The sequence below is a fragment of the Aythya fuligula genome, chromosome 7 (assembly GCF_009819795.1).
Source record: "Aythya fuligula isolate bAytFul2 chromosome 7, bAytFul2.pri, whole genome shotgun sequence".
NCBI lineage: Eukaryota > Metazoa > Chordata > Aves > Anseriformes > Anatidae > Aythya > Aythya fuligula.
In genome coordinates, this window is record NC_045565.1 from 21,568,962 (window position 1) to 21,587,724 (window position 18,763).

Here is an 18,763-nt window from a genome sequence, read left to right on the forward strand (position 1 = left end):
CTGAAAAAAATAAATTACTTTTAAATCTCAAAAATCGTCCAGATGTGTTTTTATAAGTAGCAAGACTGCATGAAATCTTTATCTTTACAAGTTTCGCATCTTGTTTTGTGTTGCGTCCTAAACTGATTGCTTTTGTCTTATCTGTCCTAATGTTCACCTACATAAGCAATTAGTTTCGTAAAAAAAATAAAATATTAAATAAAAATACTGTTTGTTGAAATGTATTGTTACATATAGCTACTACAGCTTTTCATGAATATATTTCTTTATTTCTGATTTGGCACGCAAGGTGGGGTTATGGCTGGGATTTTGATTTTAGACTCCCTCTGTGGAATACAGTGAGGTGCAGTGGCTGAAATGGCAGCTTCCATGTTGGGGCTTCAGCTTCTCTGTGTGGGGTCAGGGGGATATTTCGTGTAAACTCCCAAGAGTAAGAAAATCTGAATCACTGAATAGACAATTTATAGAAAATAAAATAATTGTAGGCTGATAACAGCTTCTTGAAATATTTCGTCTTTTCTTGGATCCCTTAAACGAGCACTTTGGTGCATGCTTTGTCACTTCAGTTAATCCAGGCACTGCTTTTTGTAAGGTTCATTGGAAGCAGATCCACTGTCTCAGATTTTATGTACACAAGGTGCCGTTTTTAAGGCAGAACACTATGCCCACGGGCGGGCGCACAGGTTGAGCAAAGCCTCGACGGCTGGGGAATGCTGCAGCGGCCGAGGGAAGGAAGGGCTGGGCCAGGGCAGCTCCGGCGGGAACAGCGGCGCTGGCCGGGCTGGTGCCAGGCAGCGCCGGCGCCGGGCCCCCTCCTCTCCGCCGCCCTCCCGCGGAGGGGCCCAGGCCGGCGGCGCCGCCTCAGGCCCCGCAGTGATGGCCGCGGCCGCGGTGAGGCGCTACCGAGAGCAGCAACCCGCGGGGAGCTCCGTGAGTCGGGGAGCGGGGCCCGGCCGGCAGCGGAGGGGGTTCGCTGAGGGAAAGCCGATGAGGAAATGGCGGGCGGGGGGCCGGGGGCCGGCGCCCGCCCTGTGGCCGCGGGGCGAGATGGCGGCGGAAGATGCCGTGGCCTCGCTTTCCTCGCACCGTCGCAGCCCGCATTTCTGAGGGAAACGGTGAGATACCGGCGCTGTCACGGGGGCAGCCCGTGAAAACAGCCGTCGTTCTGCCCTGGGAGCGAGGCTCCAAGAGAGCGGGGTGCAGGGGGGCTGTGCGCGGTCGCGTAAGGCACGGAGCCGTGCCTGGAGGGAGTTGTGAGGCCGCCAGTTTCTGGTGGGTTTGACGTAACGGGGCTCTTCGCGATATGCTGCTGATGGCATGGATGTCAGGGTGTAACTGCCAAGTGTTCAAGCTCCAAAAAAAAAAAAAAAAAGAAAAGAAACTGAAGGAAAGCAGAGTGCAGCTTCCCTGCTGTGCTCCATTGCTGATCAGGACCCGCATTATCTCGTGAGCAGGAGCCATGAGGTCATCACATGCCGTGCGTGTGCCCGTGCGATAAGCCCCTATCAGTGGCATTCGCAGGTGCTGAGGAGCTGCAGCGCGTGCTCTGCTCCAGCCTCACGGTGACAGGCCTCCCCGTCCCCTTCCCAACCATCTCTTCTGTTTCTGGCTCCCCATCCTTCTCCCGTCCATCTGCCCTGGCCATTCTCAGTCCTCGCCTCCTCACCCATTTGTCACCCGCCTCCTTCAGCTGCCTGTGATCCCCTGCTCCCTGCTCCAGCCTTTCTGTGGCTTGTGGGCACTGTGGAACAGCTTAATGCCCACAATCGCGCTCCTACACAGTTTTCTTAACCACCTCTCACTCCCCAAACAGGCTCCTTGTCCACTACATGTGCTGCTGAATCTGTATTTTATCATGTGCCTTTGAAAAAGACAGGCAAAGCAGGGGGAATCTTGCTGCTTTCAAGTCCAGCTGTACAAGACTACAAGTAGAGTATAAAGTGCTAAGAAAAGAACCATTTCTTCTCTTAATGTGCCCCTTACAGAAAGAAAGAAAGAAAAAAAAACACACAACACACACACAAACAAACAGCCTTGGGACATTTCACCTCAGTTTCAGCAATCTGAAGCAGATTCGAACTTCAAATTGTCAAGGAATTTGGGTAGAATTTTGTAAAACTCACAAAAGCCACCACCTCAGCCACCAATCTGAAGCCCTCCCTACCACCTAATTTTCAATTTGCTGCTTCAAACTCTGAGTCTGTCAGAGACCTGCTGCAATTCCTCATTAAACAGCTAAACCATCACAGAAAAAATCTCCCATAGTTATTCACCACAGGCCACATAGTCAGCGTGCCAGCATGGTGTTTAAAGTTTGACAAGCATCTTAGCAATTAGAAACATATCTTATTAAAGGAAATGTCAGGCAAGCTGGTAGCGGTGGCAGCCTCCATGTGTCGTGTGTCGGGTGGGAGTGGAGGAGGAACCTTTCCTCACAGAGCTCTGTAACGTAAGGCCAACTTAACCCTGAACAGAAAGGATCCTGCACAGTCACCTGCCAAGTCTGTGCTACTGAGTGCCTCTTTTATGTAGTCTTCCTAGTTTGGGAGAACTATGTGTGTGCGCACCTCCAGTGCCTAGCTATGCCCCTGTTCCTTGTGGGGGTACATGCAGGCATATGAATGCTGAGGAAGGAGAGGGGCAGTGTGAGCCTTCACCACAGAGCACAAGAGGAAAAACTACCTTGGCAGTAATATGTAACTCACATTAGCTGCATACTTTGCACCATGAATAAAGAATGGAATTACACAGAAGTACGCGAATGTCTGCCCTTTTGTCTTTGTCTGCCATGCGGTGGGAGCTTCCTTTTCCCAAGTCACACTCACCGCCAGGCGTGTGTCCCTGAGCTGCACCTGGCTCCGGTGGCCCTCTAATACAGCTGCCTGGAGGAGATGCCTGGTTTGCACAGGGCAAGGATAAACTGCTTATACCGTTGTCGGTAATTCTGTCACAGAGAGCAAAAGCTCATATGACCGGTTTAACTCAAAGGCAATGTGGTGGAAGGAGATAGAAAATGGAGAAGGGATTCGGAATCAGCTGATTTGTATTTAAGAGCTTTATTCTGCTTGCTCTCTCTTTCTAAAAATACATTATTTTTTTCTGGTTTGGAGAAATAAGATATAAATGGTACACTGGCAAGAAGTGCATAAAATCTGACAGATGAATAAACTGTACTCTTCAAGCTGTAAGCCTGAAAAGAACACTGCAGAGATAATGCATGTTCTTGGCTTGAGAGAAGTCCTCTGCATTAGAAATGTACCCTCTGGACTGATCTGAACTTCTGAGCTTTCAATTGAGTAACTGCCTGAGATTTGAAATATTTTGAATTATTTAAATTTCTATTCACCCCATTTGAATAACATTGCAGTTGGTGATTTACAATGTTGTTGAATTAATTATGACATTTTGTTAAGTTCCCTTTTGTCTTCCCTTTGTCAGTTTTTTTATTTCAAAGGCATCAGCTAATGCAGAAAGCATATCGCCCCAATACAGAGGGGAGATGAGTCAGAACTTGACTGGCCCTAGACCTACTTATGCCTATTAACCACCGTGATGTTCCTTGCATATCAAAGAGCAAGACTAGGAAAGCTGAGCTTCCTTTCCAAGTTCTGTTCTTCTGACCCTCTCCGTCAGATTCACATACACACATCTGTAATAAATTATCTAAATCAAGCAACAGAGGCAAAGCTGAATTCTTGTAGACAAATAGGGGCGAGCCTGAAGGTGAGCTTTAGGAGCTGGCTGCCTTGAAGTGGGCAGGAGCATGTCTCCATGCTCCTTCACAGCCACCTGCCTCACGCTGTCAGGCCACCAGCAGGAGCTGGGCCGGGGAACTGGAACCCCCCAGCCAGGGTGGGCAGTGCCAGCTGCCCCATGGCTTGCTCAAAGCCATGGGCTTGGCCTAAGGAGACTTAACAGCAAGTCCGACCTTAGTGTTACACGTGGTATGATGGATGAAGCTGTTGTTCAGCATCTTTCCTCATTCACTTTTAGTTTCAGCCTTGTAAATCTGAAGTCTCCTTACATGTTGATAATAGCAGTTAGTTAAATAAGAGCAATGATTGAATAATGGCGTTAGCCCTGCATTTACATCCCAAGGATGACTTAGAAATGTCTGAGTGAAATCTGCACCCAAACAGCTAGTTTGAAGCCATACTACAGGGCTGCTGGAGTTGGGGTGCAGACGGACAGACTGTGCTCCTCCTACCAGACACACACAGGCTGCAAGTGAATGGTGCCACCAGCCCCTGCCCCTTCCAGCAAGACCCAATGCCTGAGCTCAGGCACAGCATTTTTTGGTCAAAGCTGTTTCAAATATTGGTGCCTTGGACCACAGGTGATATAAAAGCCTAAGAGCTGTCTCATCTCCAAAAAGCAAACCAAACATGCTGCCCATATTAAAAGAAGAAAGGACTGCAGCCAAGACTTTGAGAATATATGATGGGAAAGGAAATTATACCCTTTCAGATGATAGGCCTGTCAAAGCCTTTTAGGTTGCTGCATGTTGGTCTGTAACATTTCAAATTTCAGCTGAAGGCAACTTCCTCCCTTGCCTGTATCCTATAGCTTATTTTTATGTCATCCCTCCAACTTTATTTTTCTCTGGCATAACCTATAGCAAGCTATATGTAGGAATAGAGTACCTGTCAGCTTGGAAAAGGTACTCAGCTCCTTCTGTATACAATGTGGGTTAGAAGGTTGCTGGCCTAAAACTGATAGTGGTACACCTACACATAAAGGAGAGAAAATAGGTGTGTGTCTTCCAGCTTCTTTACATCTCCTGTTCTTGTAGTGAAGTCAAATATCAGGATTTTGTATTCACTTTCTGTTTTAAGCATGACGTATACTAACATCATCAATACACTAAACAGATGTTCTTTTTTAACTTGGACTTTCAATGTGAAATGTTGTAATTGATGATTAAATTTAGATTGTGAGAAAATTATTGTTCCAGTGTAAATCCCCCTGAGACACTGGTTTTCATTTAGAAGGACAAGAGCATTTGTTGTTACTCCATTCCTGTCTGCACTTTACTGCATTGAACTGAATTTATTTCTAAATGGATCGGACAAATGGTTCTTGCATATTTTCATATATCCTTTTATATGCTTTTCATTAACTTGAAACATCTTTTAATGAGACAGCAAATCATAGGCTAAACAGTAATTATCTCCTACAAATCTCCTGGCCCTGACAGAATCAGGCATGTTTACAGTTTATTCAGCAGTGTTCAATGGCAACCACTTCGTGGTAAAGCAGAATGCCAGTTTTATGAGGTACTGTCCAAAGATAAGCACTTATTTAGACAGGACTCACAAGAGCACGATATGAAAGTTTTAAACAAAAAGAGAAGCGAGTTTACATTTTAGGCTTAGAAAAAAGGCTACGGCTGGAACTGAGCACAAAAGCAAACCTCTTCTGAAAAAATCAGTGCGTGCTCACCACCTTGATGCTAGCAAGCAGCTCCAGAAAAATCTCAGTTCAGCAGCAGGTGCCCACCCGAGGGAAAAAAACAACCTTCCCCTAGGAGTGTGTCCCCAGACTAAGCACCGCCTGCTGGGTTCTGAGAGGAGCTCTCCTTGGAACACCACATTTGCATTGTATCTGCTAACGTCAGGGCTTAGCACAGGACAAAAACATCCTGAATTTAGCAGAAGTACCAATTCAGATAAGTACAGGCTCAGCTGTTGCTAAATTGGCAGTTATAAGTCGATAGGCTCTGCTCCCCCACCATCGTCATTGTTGGCGCTGGAAGTTTTGTCTCAGTTGAGCGAGTATTCTGTTTTGTAAGCTCTCATTTGTCTTCTGTTTGACAGCTTACAGTGAATTTGTTTAGCCGTACTGATGAACTGCTGTCAATGGAAAGAGCTCCAACCACCAGAGGCATACCAGGAACATTAGCCAAAATCTACAATTCATATAGGGTTGGAGAATGGGGAGATTAACTATAAAAGGACTGAACCGGAAGATGAGATCAGATCATCTCAGATACTACATGTGTTCAGGATTGCAAATCCATGCCCAACTATCTTTATCTCTGACCTTTGAAAGTACATTTTCGGCACAACCGTAACTACTGGCAGGAGCAGCAGCAGGAGCAAGAACACGAAGTACTGGCAGGTACTGGCACTTCACCTGCTGCAGGGCCTAGATCCACTTTCAGATAATTGTGAATTTTACAATTCCAACATCTGCTCTAGGCTTATATTGCAACCACATCTGTGATAGGGAGGAATGATCTTGTTCTAGACATGATATTAAATATGTTTGCTGCCAGGCAGTTGGTATGCGTTCAGAACTCTGTCCCAGTGCAGATCTTTGCAGAAGTATGGGGAGAGCATACAACGAAGTTAAATTCTGGTACTCTTAACTCCCCATGCTTCTGCTTCCTTATGTTTTGGACAGAAAAATACTGTCATTTTGATGGTGATACTGTTCCTCAAATCAATTAGTAAAGAGACTTGATGTTCAAAAAGGGTTGTTACAGAGGAGATATTTTGAGGCCATCTAATTACATCTCAACAGTACAATAAGAAAAGGCTCTGCTTTGGGAATACAGGAAATGTTAGGATGCAAAAATACACCACTTGCTTTTGGAGCCTGCTACCATGTGCTATATAATTGTGGTGCATATTTGATTTATCCTAACTACATTTCAGTGGCTTTATTTGCTTTCTGACTAGAGCAGAACTGCCACACAGGGAGTCCAGCATGCCTTTTGTGCCCTTCGTGTGGTGCACACTCATGGGCCTTGCTCTTCCAAAACCAGAACGTAACCAAAACAAAACTCTAAGCCCCCTCCAAGCTGCACGTCACGGCTGATGATTATACTCAGTTTTGCTTGATTGTGTTCATGTGTATGCAAACAGATTTTAAAATTGGCTCACTGACTGCCACTCATAAGAATATATTTTAGGTGCAAGAAAAGGATTGCATGCCTTCTGAGGCGATGATTATGCAGCTGCCAAAAGGGATGAATTCAAGTCTTATGCTCTGCTTTTTAAAACATTTTCATAATATGTTCCTGAGGAATATCCAGATGCAACTAATTATCCTCTAATGAGGCTCCTAAAGCTGACTGTCTAACAGGCTTTTGAAGGTGTCCAGCTTGTTAGACAGAAATGATTTGTTTTGACTTTCTTTAAACCCTTCATATGTGGATGCCATACATGGTTGTATTCATCAGTGAAGAGACAGGAAGGAAAACACTAAGGTTTATACAATTTAATTGTTGTGGTAACAAGAACAAATAGGGAAAGCAGGGCACATGCATTTTGCTTGTGGATTGCAAGCTTGCAAATCATTACTTCCTCCTCTAACACCTGAGTGCCACCATTTTGAAAATAAGAAGCTAGTAAAGTTATTTCATACACGTAACCTCTTGCACTTCAGGAGGTGTCAGCAGTATCACTTCCCATTCTAACAACTTCCTACAGCCATACTGTCTGTAACTGCACTTCTCTGCACAAGGATTTTCCCCTATTTTTGTACTGAAATAAGACTGGGGCACAGGGAGCTGAGCGCTACAAGGCATGCAGTGTTAATCTTTGCAAAAGATGTACTCAAGGTTCTCATGGGGTCAAGAAACACCCCATGATGCTCAGAGTTTTAAGGAGACAAGATGATCCCTTACATCTGGGGCAAATTGCAGGTTGTGTTGGGGCAGGTTTTATTTGTAATATCCACAAATCCTACTAGTAAAGCTAGTTTTTGTTTTATCTTATCTGTAGATTAGGACAAAATACATCTTCTGTGGGCTGCTAACAACTCTATCCGTACGTGTTATGTAAAGGGTTTCCAACACATAGCACATGCTTTAGCTCAGCAAGGCAGAAGTGCTTGGAGTAGGAGTTGCTGAAAGGAACGCTACGGACTGTCTGTGATCACCTACTCTGACTCTATCTGAAATAACTTAAGGCCTGAAAGCACAAGAAATACATTTTTTCCCTGTCACTGGACATACAACTAGCTACATTTAAATGTCATAAATGCGTTAATAAAATCATGATGAGTTATACCACCTATTAACCAGAGGTTAATTTTGAGCCCCTTTAGAAAATGAAAACTTTGTTCTTATAGAAAGCTTCTAGAGCTGAACAAAGAAATGCAAGCATCCACTTTCAGAATTAAGGCTATAAGGATTAAATTCATGAGCAGTTTGCATTTTCGTTCATCTTTGAAAAGAGATGGGCAAGGAAACCCTGTTACCAGTGTGTCTGCTGCAGGAAACTGGACATGGTAATTGGGGAAGGCCAGTTGCATGCATGGTATTTAATTTATGATGTATTTAATTTAGGGTAAGTGGAAAACGCTTTAATGGTATCTTGAAATTTAACAGCATTCTAGAGGTAGAGAACCCTGCAGTTAAAAGATGCTAATGTTTTTTCAAAAGAAACCACTAAAAGAATGAAAAAGCATAGCTTCATGTTTAAAAGGCACCAAAGAATTTAAGAAAAATCTGAAAGCTTTGTTCAATGAAGTTCAGAACCTTACAGGTTAGCAACAGTTTTTTATGCCCCTCTCCATCATCAAAAGAATTGCTGGTGTGTTGGTTATGTGGAATTCTACTAGTCACTCATAGCTCAGTACAGAAGTACTTGGGTAATGTCAAAAGGGTATTTTTTCTTACCACTAGGAATGACCCTCAAGGTTTCATTCCATCATTGCCCCCTCTCCGAAAGGCTTTCATCGTGAAACTTGTGTTCCATAAAGCTTCTGCAACATTACTCATCCAGAGGGAGTTGTTATAATGTTATATATATTTAACCAACATCTGTCTTAAATTAGGAAAAAAAATCCCTGAAGTTGAAATGAAAATGTAGTGGAGAAGCAGGACTGTCCTCCTGCACTGCAGTCTTGATGCTTGAAATAGAATAACATGCAACTTGTGCATAAGTAACACTGCAGGCTACCACCAGCAACACACAGAACTATCCATAGGAACCATGCAAGGGAAGGAAGGTGGTAAAGATTTTCTTCTATCGAATGCATCTGAACCAGCTACAATTTTAAAGGAGGAAAAAAAAATAATTTTGGTAAAAATCAGAAAGCTTTTGATTCTGTACTATCCTAGATCTTTTATCTTCTGTGCATCAAGTGTCTGGAAAACCAATACCAGAAGTCTCTTCCAGAGTACACTAAATAGGAATATTAGCTTATTTTAATGAATATAGCAAAGAAACGGCAACTACTCACAAAATAGTCACCGTGGGATGGTTTGGGTTGGAAGGGACATCAGAGATTATCTAATTCCAACCCCCTGCCATGGGCAGAGACACCTCCCACTAGTCCTTACACATACAGTAACTAGATCAGTGTGTTCTTTCATCAGCTCCTGTTAGCTGCAGCAAAATGTTACCCAATTGCAGCAAGAGTGGAAAAATAACACCAAAAACATCTCTACTTGTGCATGCTGCATGACTGACAGTGCCCTGAAACTGGAAATAACTTGCATAATAATTTTGATTTTTATTTTTTAAATAAACATAGTACTTCCTATTGAGGCCCGCTGCTTAGGCAATCACTTTTCCATGGCTTAGTCATCCAGCATTAAACGAGGTGCCTGCAAGATATGTTTTGACAGGTGCTGCTGAGCTGTTTAGTTGAGGCAGTTTCAAGTCATGTCTACTATTTGCTTTTAGTGGTTCCAGAATGGAATTTTTTCTACTGAAGTACTTAGTATGGCACAACCAGAAATAACTCCTTTGTGCTTATAATACTCAGAGGTGCAAACACAATTAAGTATCCAGAGCACATGAATAACTAACTGGCAAGAACAAAGAGGCCATGTGCCTTCAAACTTGGACGTAGGGGGAGGCTGTGATCTAATGATATAGTCTACCCCTGTTTACATAATATTCCATAGCACATAAGACTTTTTTCACTTGCAGTAATATTTTATTTGCACACACCTTTTCACTGTTGCCTTTCTGGAAAGCTAGCTATATTACTTGAGTTCTTGAATAAGCCCTAAAAACAAAGCCCACCTTAAATTTCCATGAATTAATAAAGCAGAAGGATCTTGAATAGTCTTGAATACAGGGCAACCTTTGGCACAAATATTTCTATTTTTTACAGCGCATACAAATAGAGCAGCCTGCTAAACAGCAGTGGAGAAAAGTCTTGGCCTCAACATCTACAAGAACTGAACCTATTTGATAAGGAATGCTAGTTTCTGATTTCCCAGATTATGCCAAGATTTACTGAGATAGGTTTGAGTGAGAATCTTTCCCAAAATCACAGTAAGTGTGTACGAGTAGGAGGAAAAAACATGCCTTTTGCAATCAACAGGGCTAAAATATGGCAGTTAAGATACTGAGAGGCTCTGCACTGATGAGGATGATGTACTGCCAGATACAGTGGTGTGGTCTCTGTGCGTGCAAGAAGAGTTATGTATTCATACAAGAAGAGTATGTATTTACATCATGAAGTTAAATTTCAAAGAGCACGTACAGTTTCTTGAAGCATTTGAATTACCACCACCCCCCTGTAAAGAAGTAGAAACAAGTAAGCTGCCAGTAAGTCACGTTAATTGAAGAGTCAAAAGGTGTCAGTTCAGGGAAACTGATGTAGAAGTAAGCAAGGTGTTAATAGCTAAATTTCTCCAATGTTAAAAGAAGTTAAGCCATTTAGATTAAAGTAGACAATTAACACTGCATTGCCTTAATGGTTTTAGATTATCTTAAATACTGCCTGCATTAAGTTCTGTTCTGTTGACAATACTGTAAATAGAATTGATCCTGTCTTAAGGCAGTGCGATGGATTATGTTGTTTCAGTCCCAGCCACAACCATTTTCTAATATGTTGCTGTTTACATATCCATAACTACAGACAAGAAAACTTTCAGTAAGATTTATTAATTTACAGGCTGAAATTAAAAATTTGAGAAAACTCAGTACAAAGGCTAGTTTCCAGAAGCAGCTCTTCTCTTAAGCTTTCTAATGCGTTTAGTTAACTGTCACAACTGCCACCCCAATCAAATAGCCCCACGCAGACCTATGTTTTGGGAGAAAAACAGGAAGAAAATTAAGATTATAGATAACACTCCTGCCAAAACAGAACCACCTCCAATTTAATTGCCATTTCTCAAACTGCACGAGAGGAAATGAATACTCAACTATTTTGGGGGCTTAAATATTAAGTTCTGTGTTATGCTGTATAGAACAGAAGAGTGACTTTGCAAGGATGCAGAGTAAAGAAGCTGTTGATGAGGACAATTGATAAGACTTTCAGAATTTCAGGATTTCCTAGCTTTAACCTATGATGAGATTGCATACATTCTTCTGTTATTCCTCTCCAATATACTTTTAAAAGAAGTTTTTAAAATGAAGTTTTGACCACAGTTGCCTACTAGAACAGAATTCCAAAGCCAGCCATGTTAGTGAAACTAGCATTTATACTTAAAAGCAGGAAGCAGTAATTGTTAGCACTGCATTTCTGATGAGAACATAGCCTTGCTTAGTGATTCAGTAAATAAATTTAATCCTAGTTCTTCAAAAAAGAAAACTAGAATAGCAAACCACATGGACGTAGAACATAGAACATCAGACATAGGGTTCCAAAAGCAAGATTACTGGTCTAATAGTAAATGCATTCATGATCTTTGTGTTCTACTGCTCCCAGTTATCCCCATCAGTTAAAAAAAAAAAAAAAAAAAAATCAAGACCACCATGCGAAGGACATAGTTATCTGTGGTTAAAAACTCTAAAAAGAAGCTAAACTACTCCAGGTATCTGGACCCTCAAACACCTACTCCACAACCAGTTGTCCAAGTTCCACACCATGGATTAAAAAAAATTTAAAAAAAAAAAAGGGGGGGAACCTCACAGCTGCCACTGACTAGAATTTCTGTGGCACGTTTACAGTGAGTTGTGTCCTCAGATGTTGCTAACTCTGTAGTCAACAACATCCCTGCACTGTTTTTCATACAAGTACAGATCTGTTCTAAGTACTTCCCTAGAGATAGGTCTTAACTAGCAACATTGTTGGATCCCTCTCTGATAGTCAAGGGAGACCACCAGTTTTTGAGAAAACACTCCAGAAGTTGAGGGAATTAATATTTCAAACTAGGCAGCACAAAGAAACAGTTGCGAATATAGCTTTTGCAAGGTAAAGAATGAAGGAAAAAAAATAATTCAAACTAAAATATTGAAAAGTATAGTAGGACCCCATCTGAATCTAAGAGTTTAATATAGGAGGTGAAGAGGAGAAACATTATGGGAAATTATATCATTGCCCATAATAATTTATATAATTATGGCTCAGTTCTTGCATAAATGTTGATGTAATAGAAGATGATGTAATAGAAGAGAAACCAAGTTCAAGATAAGAATGTACACTGAGAAATGCTAGATAACATTTAATACTCCTTCTCTGAAGGTAAGGGGACATAAATTAACCATTAGTGAAAAAAATCCTTCCTGCAGCCAATATGATCTTCCTCAATGAAAAGGGATCAGTGTATTCCCCAAATAAACTCAGTACATCAGCCAACCCAGAGATATCCAGTAACTCCCAATCCCAGTTTTGTACTACCAGAGGCCCTTCATGGTGCAACGATTAGTTTGCTTTAGATGTTTGAGAAATCCATTCCCCTATGTTGTTTAATTAATCACTAGAAGGGGGAAAGATATATTGTAAATTTCAGTATGAGCTTAAAGACTCAAAGTAATTTTTCCTTTACCCCAAGATATTTCTTTGGGCTATCAACTTAAATTTACTACATAAATCTTTAGGAACGCATTACCACACAACATTTTCCATTCAGTAGTTTTGCTGTAGGCTTTTGTTCAACTCACAAAATACACTGGGGAGTGTAAAAAATATTTATTCAACCTAATTCAACATAACTATAATTTGCAATACCAAAAACAAGATTTACAACATAGTAACCAAAGTAATGACCATCTGCTACTCAGTTTAAATCATTTTATAATCCATACAGTATTTTTTGTATTTTTTTTTTTTTTTTTTTTACAATAGTTTCAATTTTCGGCAAAGACAATGACCTTTCCCATAGAACAAGTTTCAAGACCGCTAATTTGCATCATTCAATTCTTCAAGAAACTTTAAAAAACAGTAATAAATTGTCTGGAAATATATACAGTGAAGACCACTGAAAAGCTGTTTTCTCGAAATGAGGAATTCTGTAACAAATATGTATTACATTGTTTCAAGACTATCTTACAGAAAGCAGCAACTTGCAGAGGTTGTTGCTCTATTTAAAGTTTATATAAAAGTGAGCCCACTAAGACAAATATAATCAGCAGCCTTACAAGATGATAGTAATTCTTCAGTTACAGCAAGAACCTTGAAGTATTTGATATGGATTGAATATATAATTTTCAATACCTGTAGTTTTTTTCAATACTAGGTGGCCATTATATACATTTCTATACAGTTCTAAAATATTACATCTCAGTATTTAAGACAAATCATACTATAGAAAAGGTACCATATTTTGAATTTCTTTAAGATACATTATTGCAATCAAATATGAAGTTCACTCTGCATTTACTTTGTTTCTGGTGAAAAGAAATATTTACTTATGAATACTTCCACTAAGTTTTTTTTTAAATTGTTTTCATTTTATTTTTTTTAAACCTGCCTCCATGCATTTGATGTACTATTATGAACAAGAAAGTAAACTGCAAAAAAACAAGTTGTTGTAGAGAAAACTCCAGGTACTAAATCTAGGTTAGGTTTGAGATGAATATTAAATGGCCATACTATGTTTGTCAAAATTTAACTTCACAAAACAGTTAATTTCTGTTGAAGTTTATAAATACATCAAATAACTGAAGTGCTAATGTCTCCCTCAGCAGGCTACTTCAAACATACTGTAACAGTAGAGCTTACTGTATAAATAAATTAACTTAGATTATTACACACTTAAGATTTATCTTTTGTTCTCTACAGAATGGGTTCAAGTTGTCTTAAACTGTCTAACCTGCTGGTACGTAGTATACTCAAGTTAGGGACCCAAAGTGTAGTGTCACCCTCCACCAGCCTGTGTTCCTGACTATCCTTCCACTACAGCTGGCTTGGGCAGAGAAGAATCTAATCCATATACAGGAGCTGATGTGTGCACCCAGAACTGGAAGTTTAAACTGACAGCTTCCTTCTAAATGTGGCTTTAGTGTTCAATGTTTCCTCACATTTCTGCAATTCTTTTCACTTGTACAGATGCTTACATAATCAAAAGGAACATGAGAACTAAACAATTGCTCTAATACTTAACTAGAAAATAAGCAGCTGAAATTCACTTCCCATGTGATTATTTTACTGTGAAGGGGGAAACAAACAAAAGCTATCCAATACCAGTTACAGAACAGTAAAAAAAGGCCATGAGAAAGTGACACTAGGCACTGCAGAAGATACAACAGGACAGTAAAAATGATCAGCAATGAGTCACCTGGAAACCATGCTAATTTTGACAACTAGTACTTAGGTGACTGAAGCTGACATAAGTCTTGCAGTTACCTGTCTTCTGCTGTCTCTGGCCAGCCATTTGAGTATTGCGCACTCCCTGTTTCACACCAGCAAAAAAAAAAAATCTTTATTGACCAATGTCCCACAATTACTTCTCCTTCGTAGTGACTCACATTTCTTTTTCTAAACAAAAAAGTCCCTTCATTGTGTGAAGTGCTGAAATGGATAATAGCCTGGGTGGGAAAACAGTAGAAAAGGCATCTGGATGAGGCCTACATTAACTACACAATTTAAAGTGTTTTTATTCTGTAGTCAATACTATTTTTTCCCCCCCTATTCAGCATATTGGCTGTTTCAGAACCTGTTTCAGAATCCTGTTGCCCATGAGAAATACCCAAAAATAATGAAAGCAAGTCACATTCTTAGGTTCAGTGGTTTCTGAAAAGATTTATCCTGCCATATGACAGTGCTTTATTATACTTAAAGAAAAAAAATAGGAGCAGCAACTTATCACAATTCTCCACTACTGTGCAATAATGATGGAACCAATACAACATGGAAACTTGTTAGGTGAGACTGTACGACATCAGAAGATCACAGCTTTATGCACCTTCTTGCTCAGGATAATTTAAGATTTTGCGGTGAGCTTGGCGCAAATACTGTTGCTGTTTGAAGTAAACCTTAAAAGCTCCTTTTATAGCAACAAAAGCAATTCCACCCTGAAATAAAGAGATACTGAATGTTGTAGGTTTTCAAAATCATATCATTGCAATGCTCTTTGCAAAAAAATTCTTGTTAAACAAAGCTTATTTTCCAACCAAATAGCATTTTCTTTTGAAGTTCAGCTAATTAGAACAATTTCAAATGATTACAACAGACAAAGTTTTCAGTCACAATGCAGTACTGCAGAGGTTCAGGTTATATATAAGGGATTACAAACCAGACCTATAGATCCTTTTGAAAGCTCTTATTTCTTAGAGTTTGACAAGTATTCTAGAAGTCAAAATCTATCCTATTTAAAGAACAAAGTAAAACAGATAGACATCTGCTTTCCTCCCTTCTCTGAATATATTATAGATGGCACAAAGAACAATACCTTTCCATAATCAAGGCTGTGAAAGACACCACTTGCCAAAGGCAAGCATGGAGTGAAGTAAACTTTTAAAACTTAAAATAAATAAATAAATCTGATTTGCAAAAAAACCTATGTTCATCTCAATTCTTTAAAAGTGAGAAGAGACATTAAGAAGCCTTTAGTCTGCATGACTGGTTGTAGTATTACTGTGTCTAACGTATGGCAGATGGGTTAGAGCTGGGAAGACACGTTAGAATTGGGAAAAAAAAGGGGACTGAAGTGATAGTCAAATCAACCAGTGATACCACTTTATTAAACTGCATCTGCTTCCTCTGAAAAGGAGGCAAACCAGAGAGGTTATTCACAAAGAAATATTTGTCCTCTCCTTTTCTTTCTACCTCCATTCCGGTTTTATGGAGAGTTTATCTTTCCCCTCTTATTAAAATAAATTAAAAATATTCTTAGAGTAAACACAAGTTAATACAGAAAGGTTGGGAATGTAAACCCCAGTCTTCCCTTCCAGAACTTGTTCTTAGAAGATACTGGTTCCTCATCTTCATTATCACCCTTAATTACTGTTAAGAATTGCCTAGCACAGTACCAGATATAGGTTTCAGCCTTGACCAGGAGAGATTAGTTTCAGTCATAGGAGGAAAAAAGTCTTTCACACGTGATGCTTGCCTACTGCTAAGACAGTTAGTTTTAAAAGAAGAAAACATCTGTCCACCCTTAATCAAATGCTACTTTCAAGTCCTAGCTCAACTTAGGCTTTTTACTTTTCCTTCCTCCCCCCTCAACACTTCCCATTCCCATATTATAATTGTGAATCAAACAATACTGAATCTTACCAAGATTGTCCTTTGTAAATTTGAGTTAACACTGCTGAACATCAGCTTGCCAACTATTGTGGCAATAGTAGGGAAAACTAGAGCTCCACATAGAATACGTGTAGCAGAGACGTGATCGGCCAAAGGGTTGGCCTCTGCTGGAATACGAGGAACAGGACACCCAATGCCTAAAGGGATGAGTAGGGAAAGAAAAGATTATATACAGCCACTGCCTTGAACAGCACAGCCCTCCCTCTGCTTCATCATAAATCTACAGCCCACCAACTTCATTATTCAGTTCAGTTACCTTGAGAACTAACCTTTTCAGTGAATATTCCATTTAAATTAAATGACTGCATTAATTTTTACTTTCAAAAACGAAGCCAAGATTTTCAGTAACTTGTTTCATTACTAAGGCCTTAACTGAAACCACGCTCCTGCTCTTATTGCTCTTCCTTCCCCGCTAAATACTATACAAACACAATCCAAATATACTGAACATAACAGATGGAAGGTACCATCACCTTCAATTAAGAATGGCAAAACATGACTCATCTCCATCTCCTAGAGGGGCAAACTCAAGCTTGATATTTCCTTTTAAATTTATAGTCATATTACCTGGAAATATGCTGTTCAAAATTTGGAGTTTATTAGAGTATTTGCGCCACAGTCTGAGCACGTAGTCCTCCCAGCGAATCATCTTGCCCAGTATTAACATAACTGGAATAGTGGGAAGTCCAATCAAAAGAAATAAAGGATCTGCTCTCTCCATGACATCAAGACCTTCTTTGTGACCCACAACCTGGTAAATACATATATATGTGGACAAACAGAAATGAACAGAAAACAACTTAAAACAAGTCTTTTCTTTTTTGGAGGACTGCCCACACATCAAGTTAACAAAAACCCCACTGTTTTACCTAATGCACTTAGTTTTCCCATTGCACCTGTGGTTACTTATCAAGCATAATGCAGGTGAGCAAGCTACTAGCCCTAGTTAACAAATCATTAATCTTGTTGAGACCTGAAATACAGATCCCTACCATCTTAAGAAAGGTTTCATGTGCATCTGCATTTGAGTGAAGACAAATATTTAAAATACAAAAATAGAAAGCTTCCCAAAATGCATAGAACTGACCATTTTGCAAATCACTGATTCTGCAGTCAAACTGATTATGTGTTGCTTATGAAAGGATAAATTGATAGCTAAGTATTTCAGAATGTTTTAGTCAAAATGTTACTTAGGAATACCTTATGCAAGAGACCGCAGTACTAGAAGTTATTGCTTCTCTAGACAGTTCAGTAAGAGGTACATAATTTTCCATTGTAGTGGAAATAGCTACAAGTTTCACTTGTACATTACTCAGTTTTACATGTGGTTAATGCTATAATTTTAAAGAATAGTTATTACTGATGTACTAAACTATTCTTCTGACATATGAAGAAAACTTAGCATTTGCAGCCTAAAACTTAAAAATTACAACTGCAACACAAGAGTACGTGATAGTTTAAAAAAAAAAATTCTCTTTCAAAAAGTAAGTGAATCTAACAGGGCTGAGAACAAAAAAAAAAAATAAATAAAGGAAAGCTCTTGAAGAGCTGTGGGAAGTCCACGCAGGATCAGTTTGGGAGGGACACCATCCTGTGGGAGGGACTGCACGTGGAACATGGGCCATGAAGAATGACCATGAAGGAGCTGTGGAAATGAAGTGACGTGGACTGCCTGCAGCCCCCATTCACCTGCACTGCTTGGAGGGAAAGGAAGTAGAAGAATGTGGATGGGGAGCGAGGTGTTTTTAGTTTGCTTTTAGTTTCTCACTGCTTGTCTGTTAGCAACAGGCAATTACATTAAACTGCCTCTGCTGAGTCTGTCTTACCCATGACATCAATTAGTAAGTGATCTCCATGTCCTTATCCCAACCCATGAGCCTTTTTTCTTATCATCTCCCCCTGTTCTTTTGAGGAAGGAGAGTGAGAAAGCAGCATGGTAGAGCTGAACAACTTACTGGTGTGCAACACCACACCTTGCTTTGAAAAGCATTCCATCTTACTCTTGTAGAACAGGAAGTTATATTCTGTACCACAACTTCTAAAAATAGGCATAACCAGTATTGTGCCACCAAAAGATTATTCATTCAAAAAAGTATTCAGCATTTTTCTTCCAGCTTCTTAACTTTCTCGACCCAAAATGTGATGTCTAATGTTATCCTTCTCCTTAATAGACCTCCTCCATGCTAAAAAGCCTCACTATCTTTTTACTTTAAATTACTATTTTTCTGTTTTCAGTAACCTTGTACAATTTGTTACTGACTAGACCTACACCTGAAGTCACAATGTCAACCCTGTTTCTCCATCTGAAGATTAATCTATAAGAAGAGCTTTTGTGCTTCTCCGGCCCTTCAACTGAAGGAAAAGGTCTGGAATGCATCAG

At 40.1% G+C, this 18,763-nt stretch overlaps 1 protein-coding gene across 2 annotated transcripts in view; it reads right to left on the bottom strand.

The window, feature by feature from the left end:
- Positions 1–12,810: 12,810 nt before the first annotated feature.
- Positions 12,811–18,763, bottom strand: part of MARCHF5 (membrane associated ring-CH-type finger 5) — a 35,519-nt gene continuing 29,566 nt past the window's right edge. For both annotated transcript variants that reach the window (XM_032191763.1, XM_032191762.1), the window contains exons 4-6: positions 16,951–17,134; positions 16,354–16,520; positions 12,811–15,149 (exon numbers count right to left, since the gene is read on the bottom strand). In XM_032191763.1, coding sequence (XP_032047654.1) covers positions 15,033–15,149; positions 16,354–16,520; positions 16,951–17,134 — 468 coding nt within the window. In that variant the 3' untranslated portion in view covers positions 12,811–15,032. The remainder of the gene's footprint in view (positions 15,150–16,353; positions 16,521–16,950; positions 17,135–18,763) is intronic.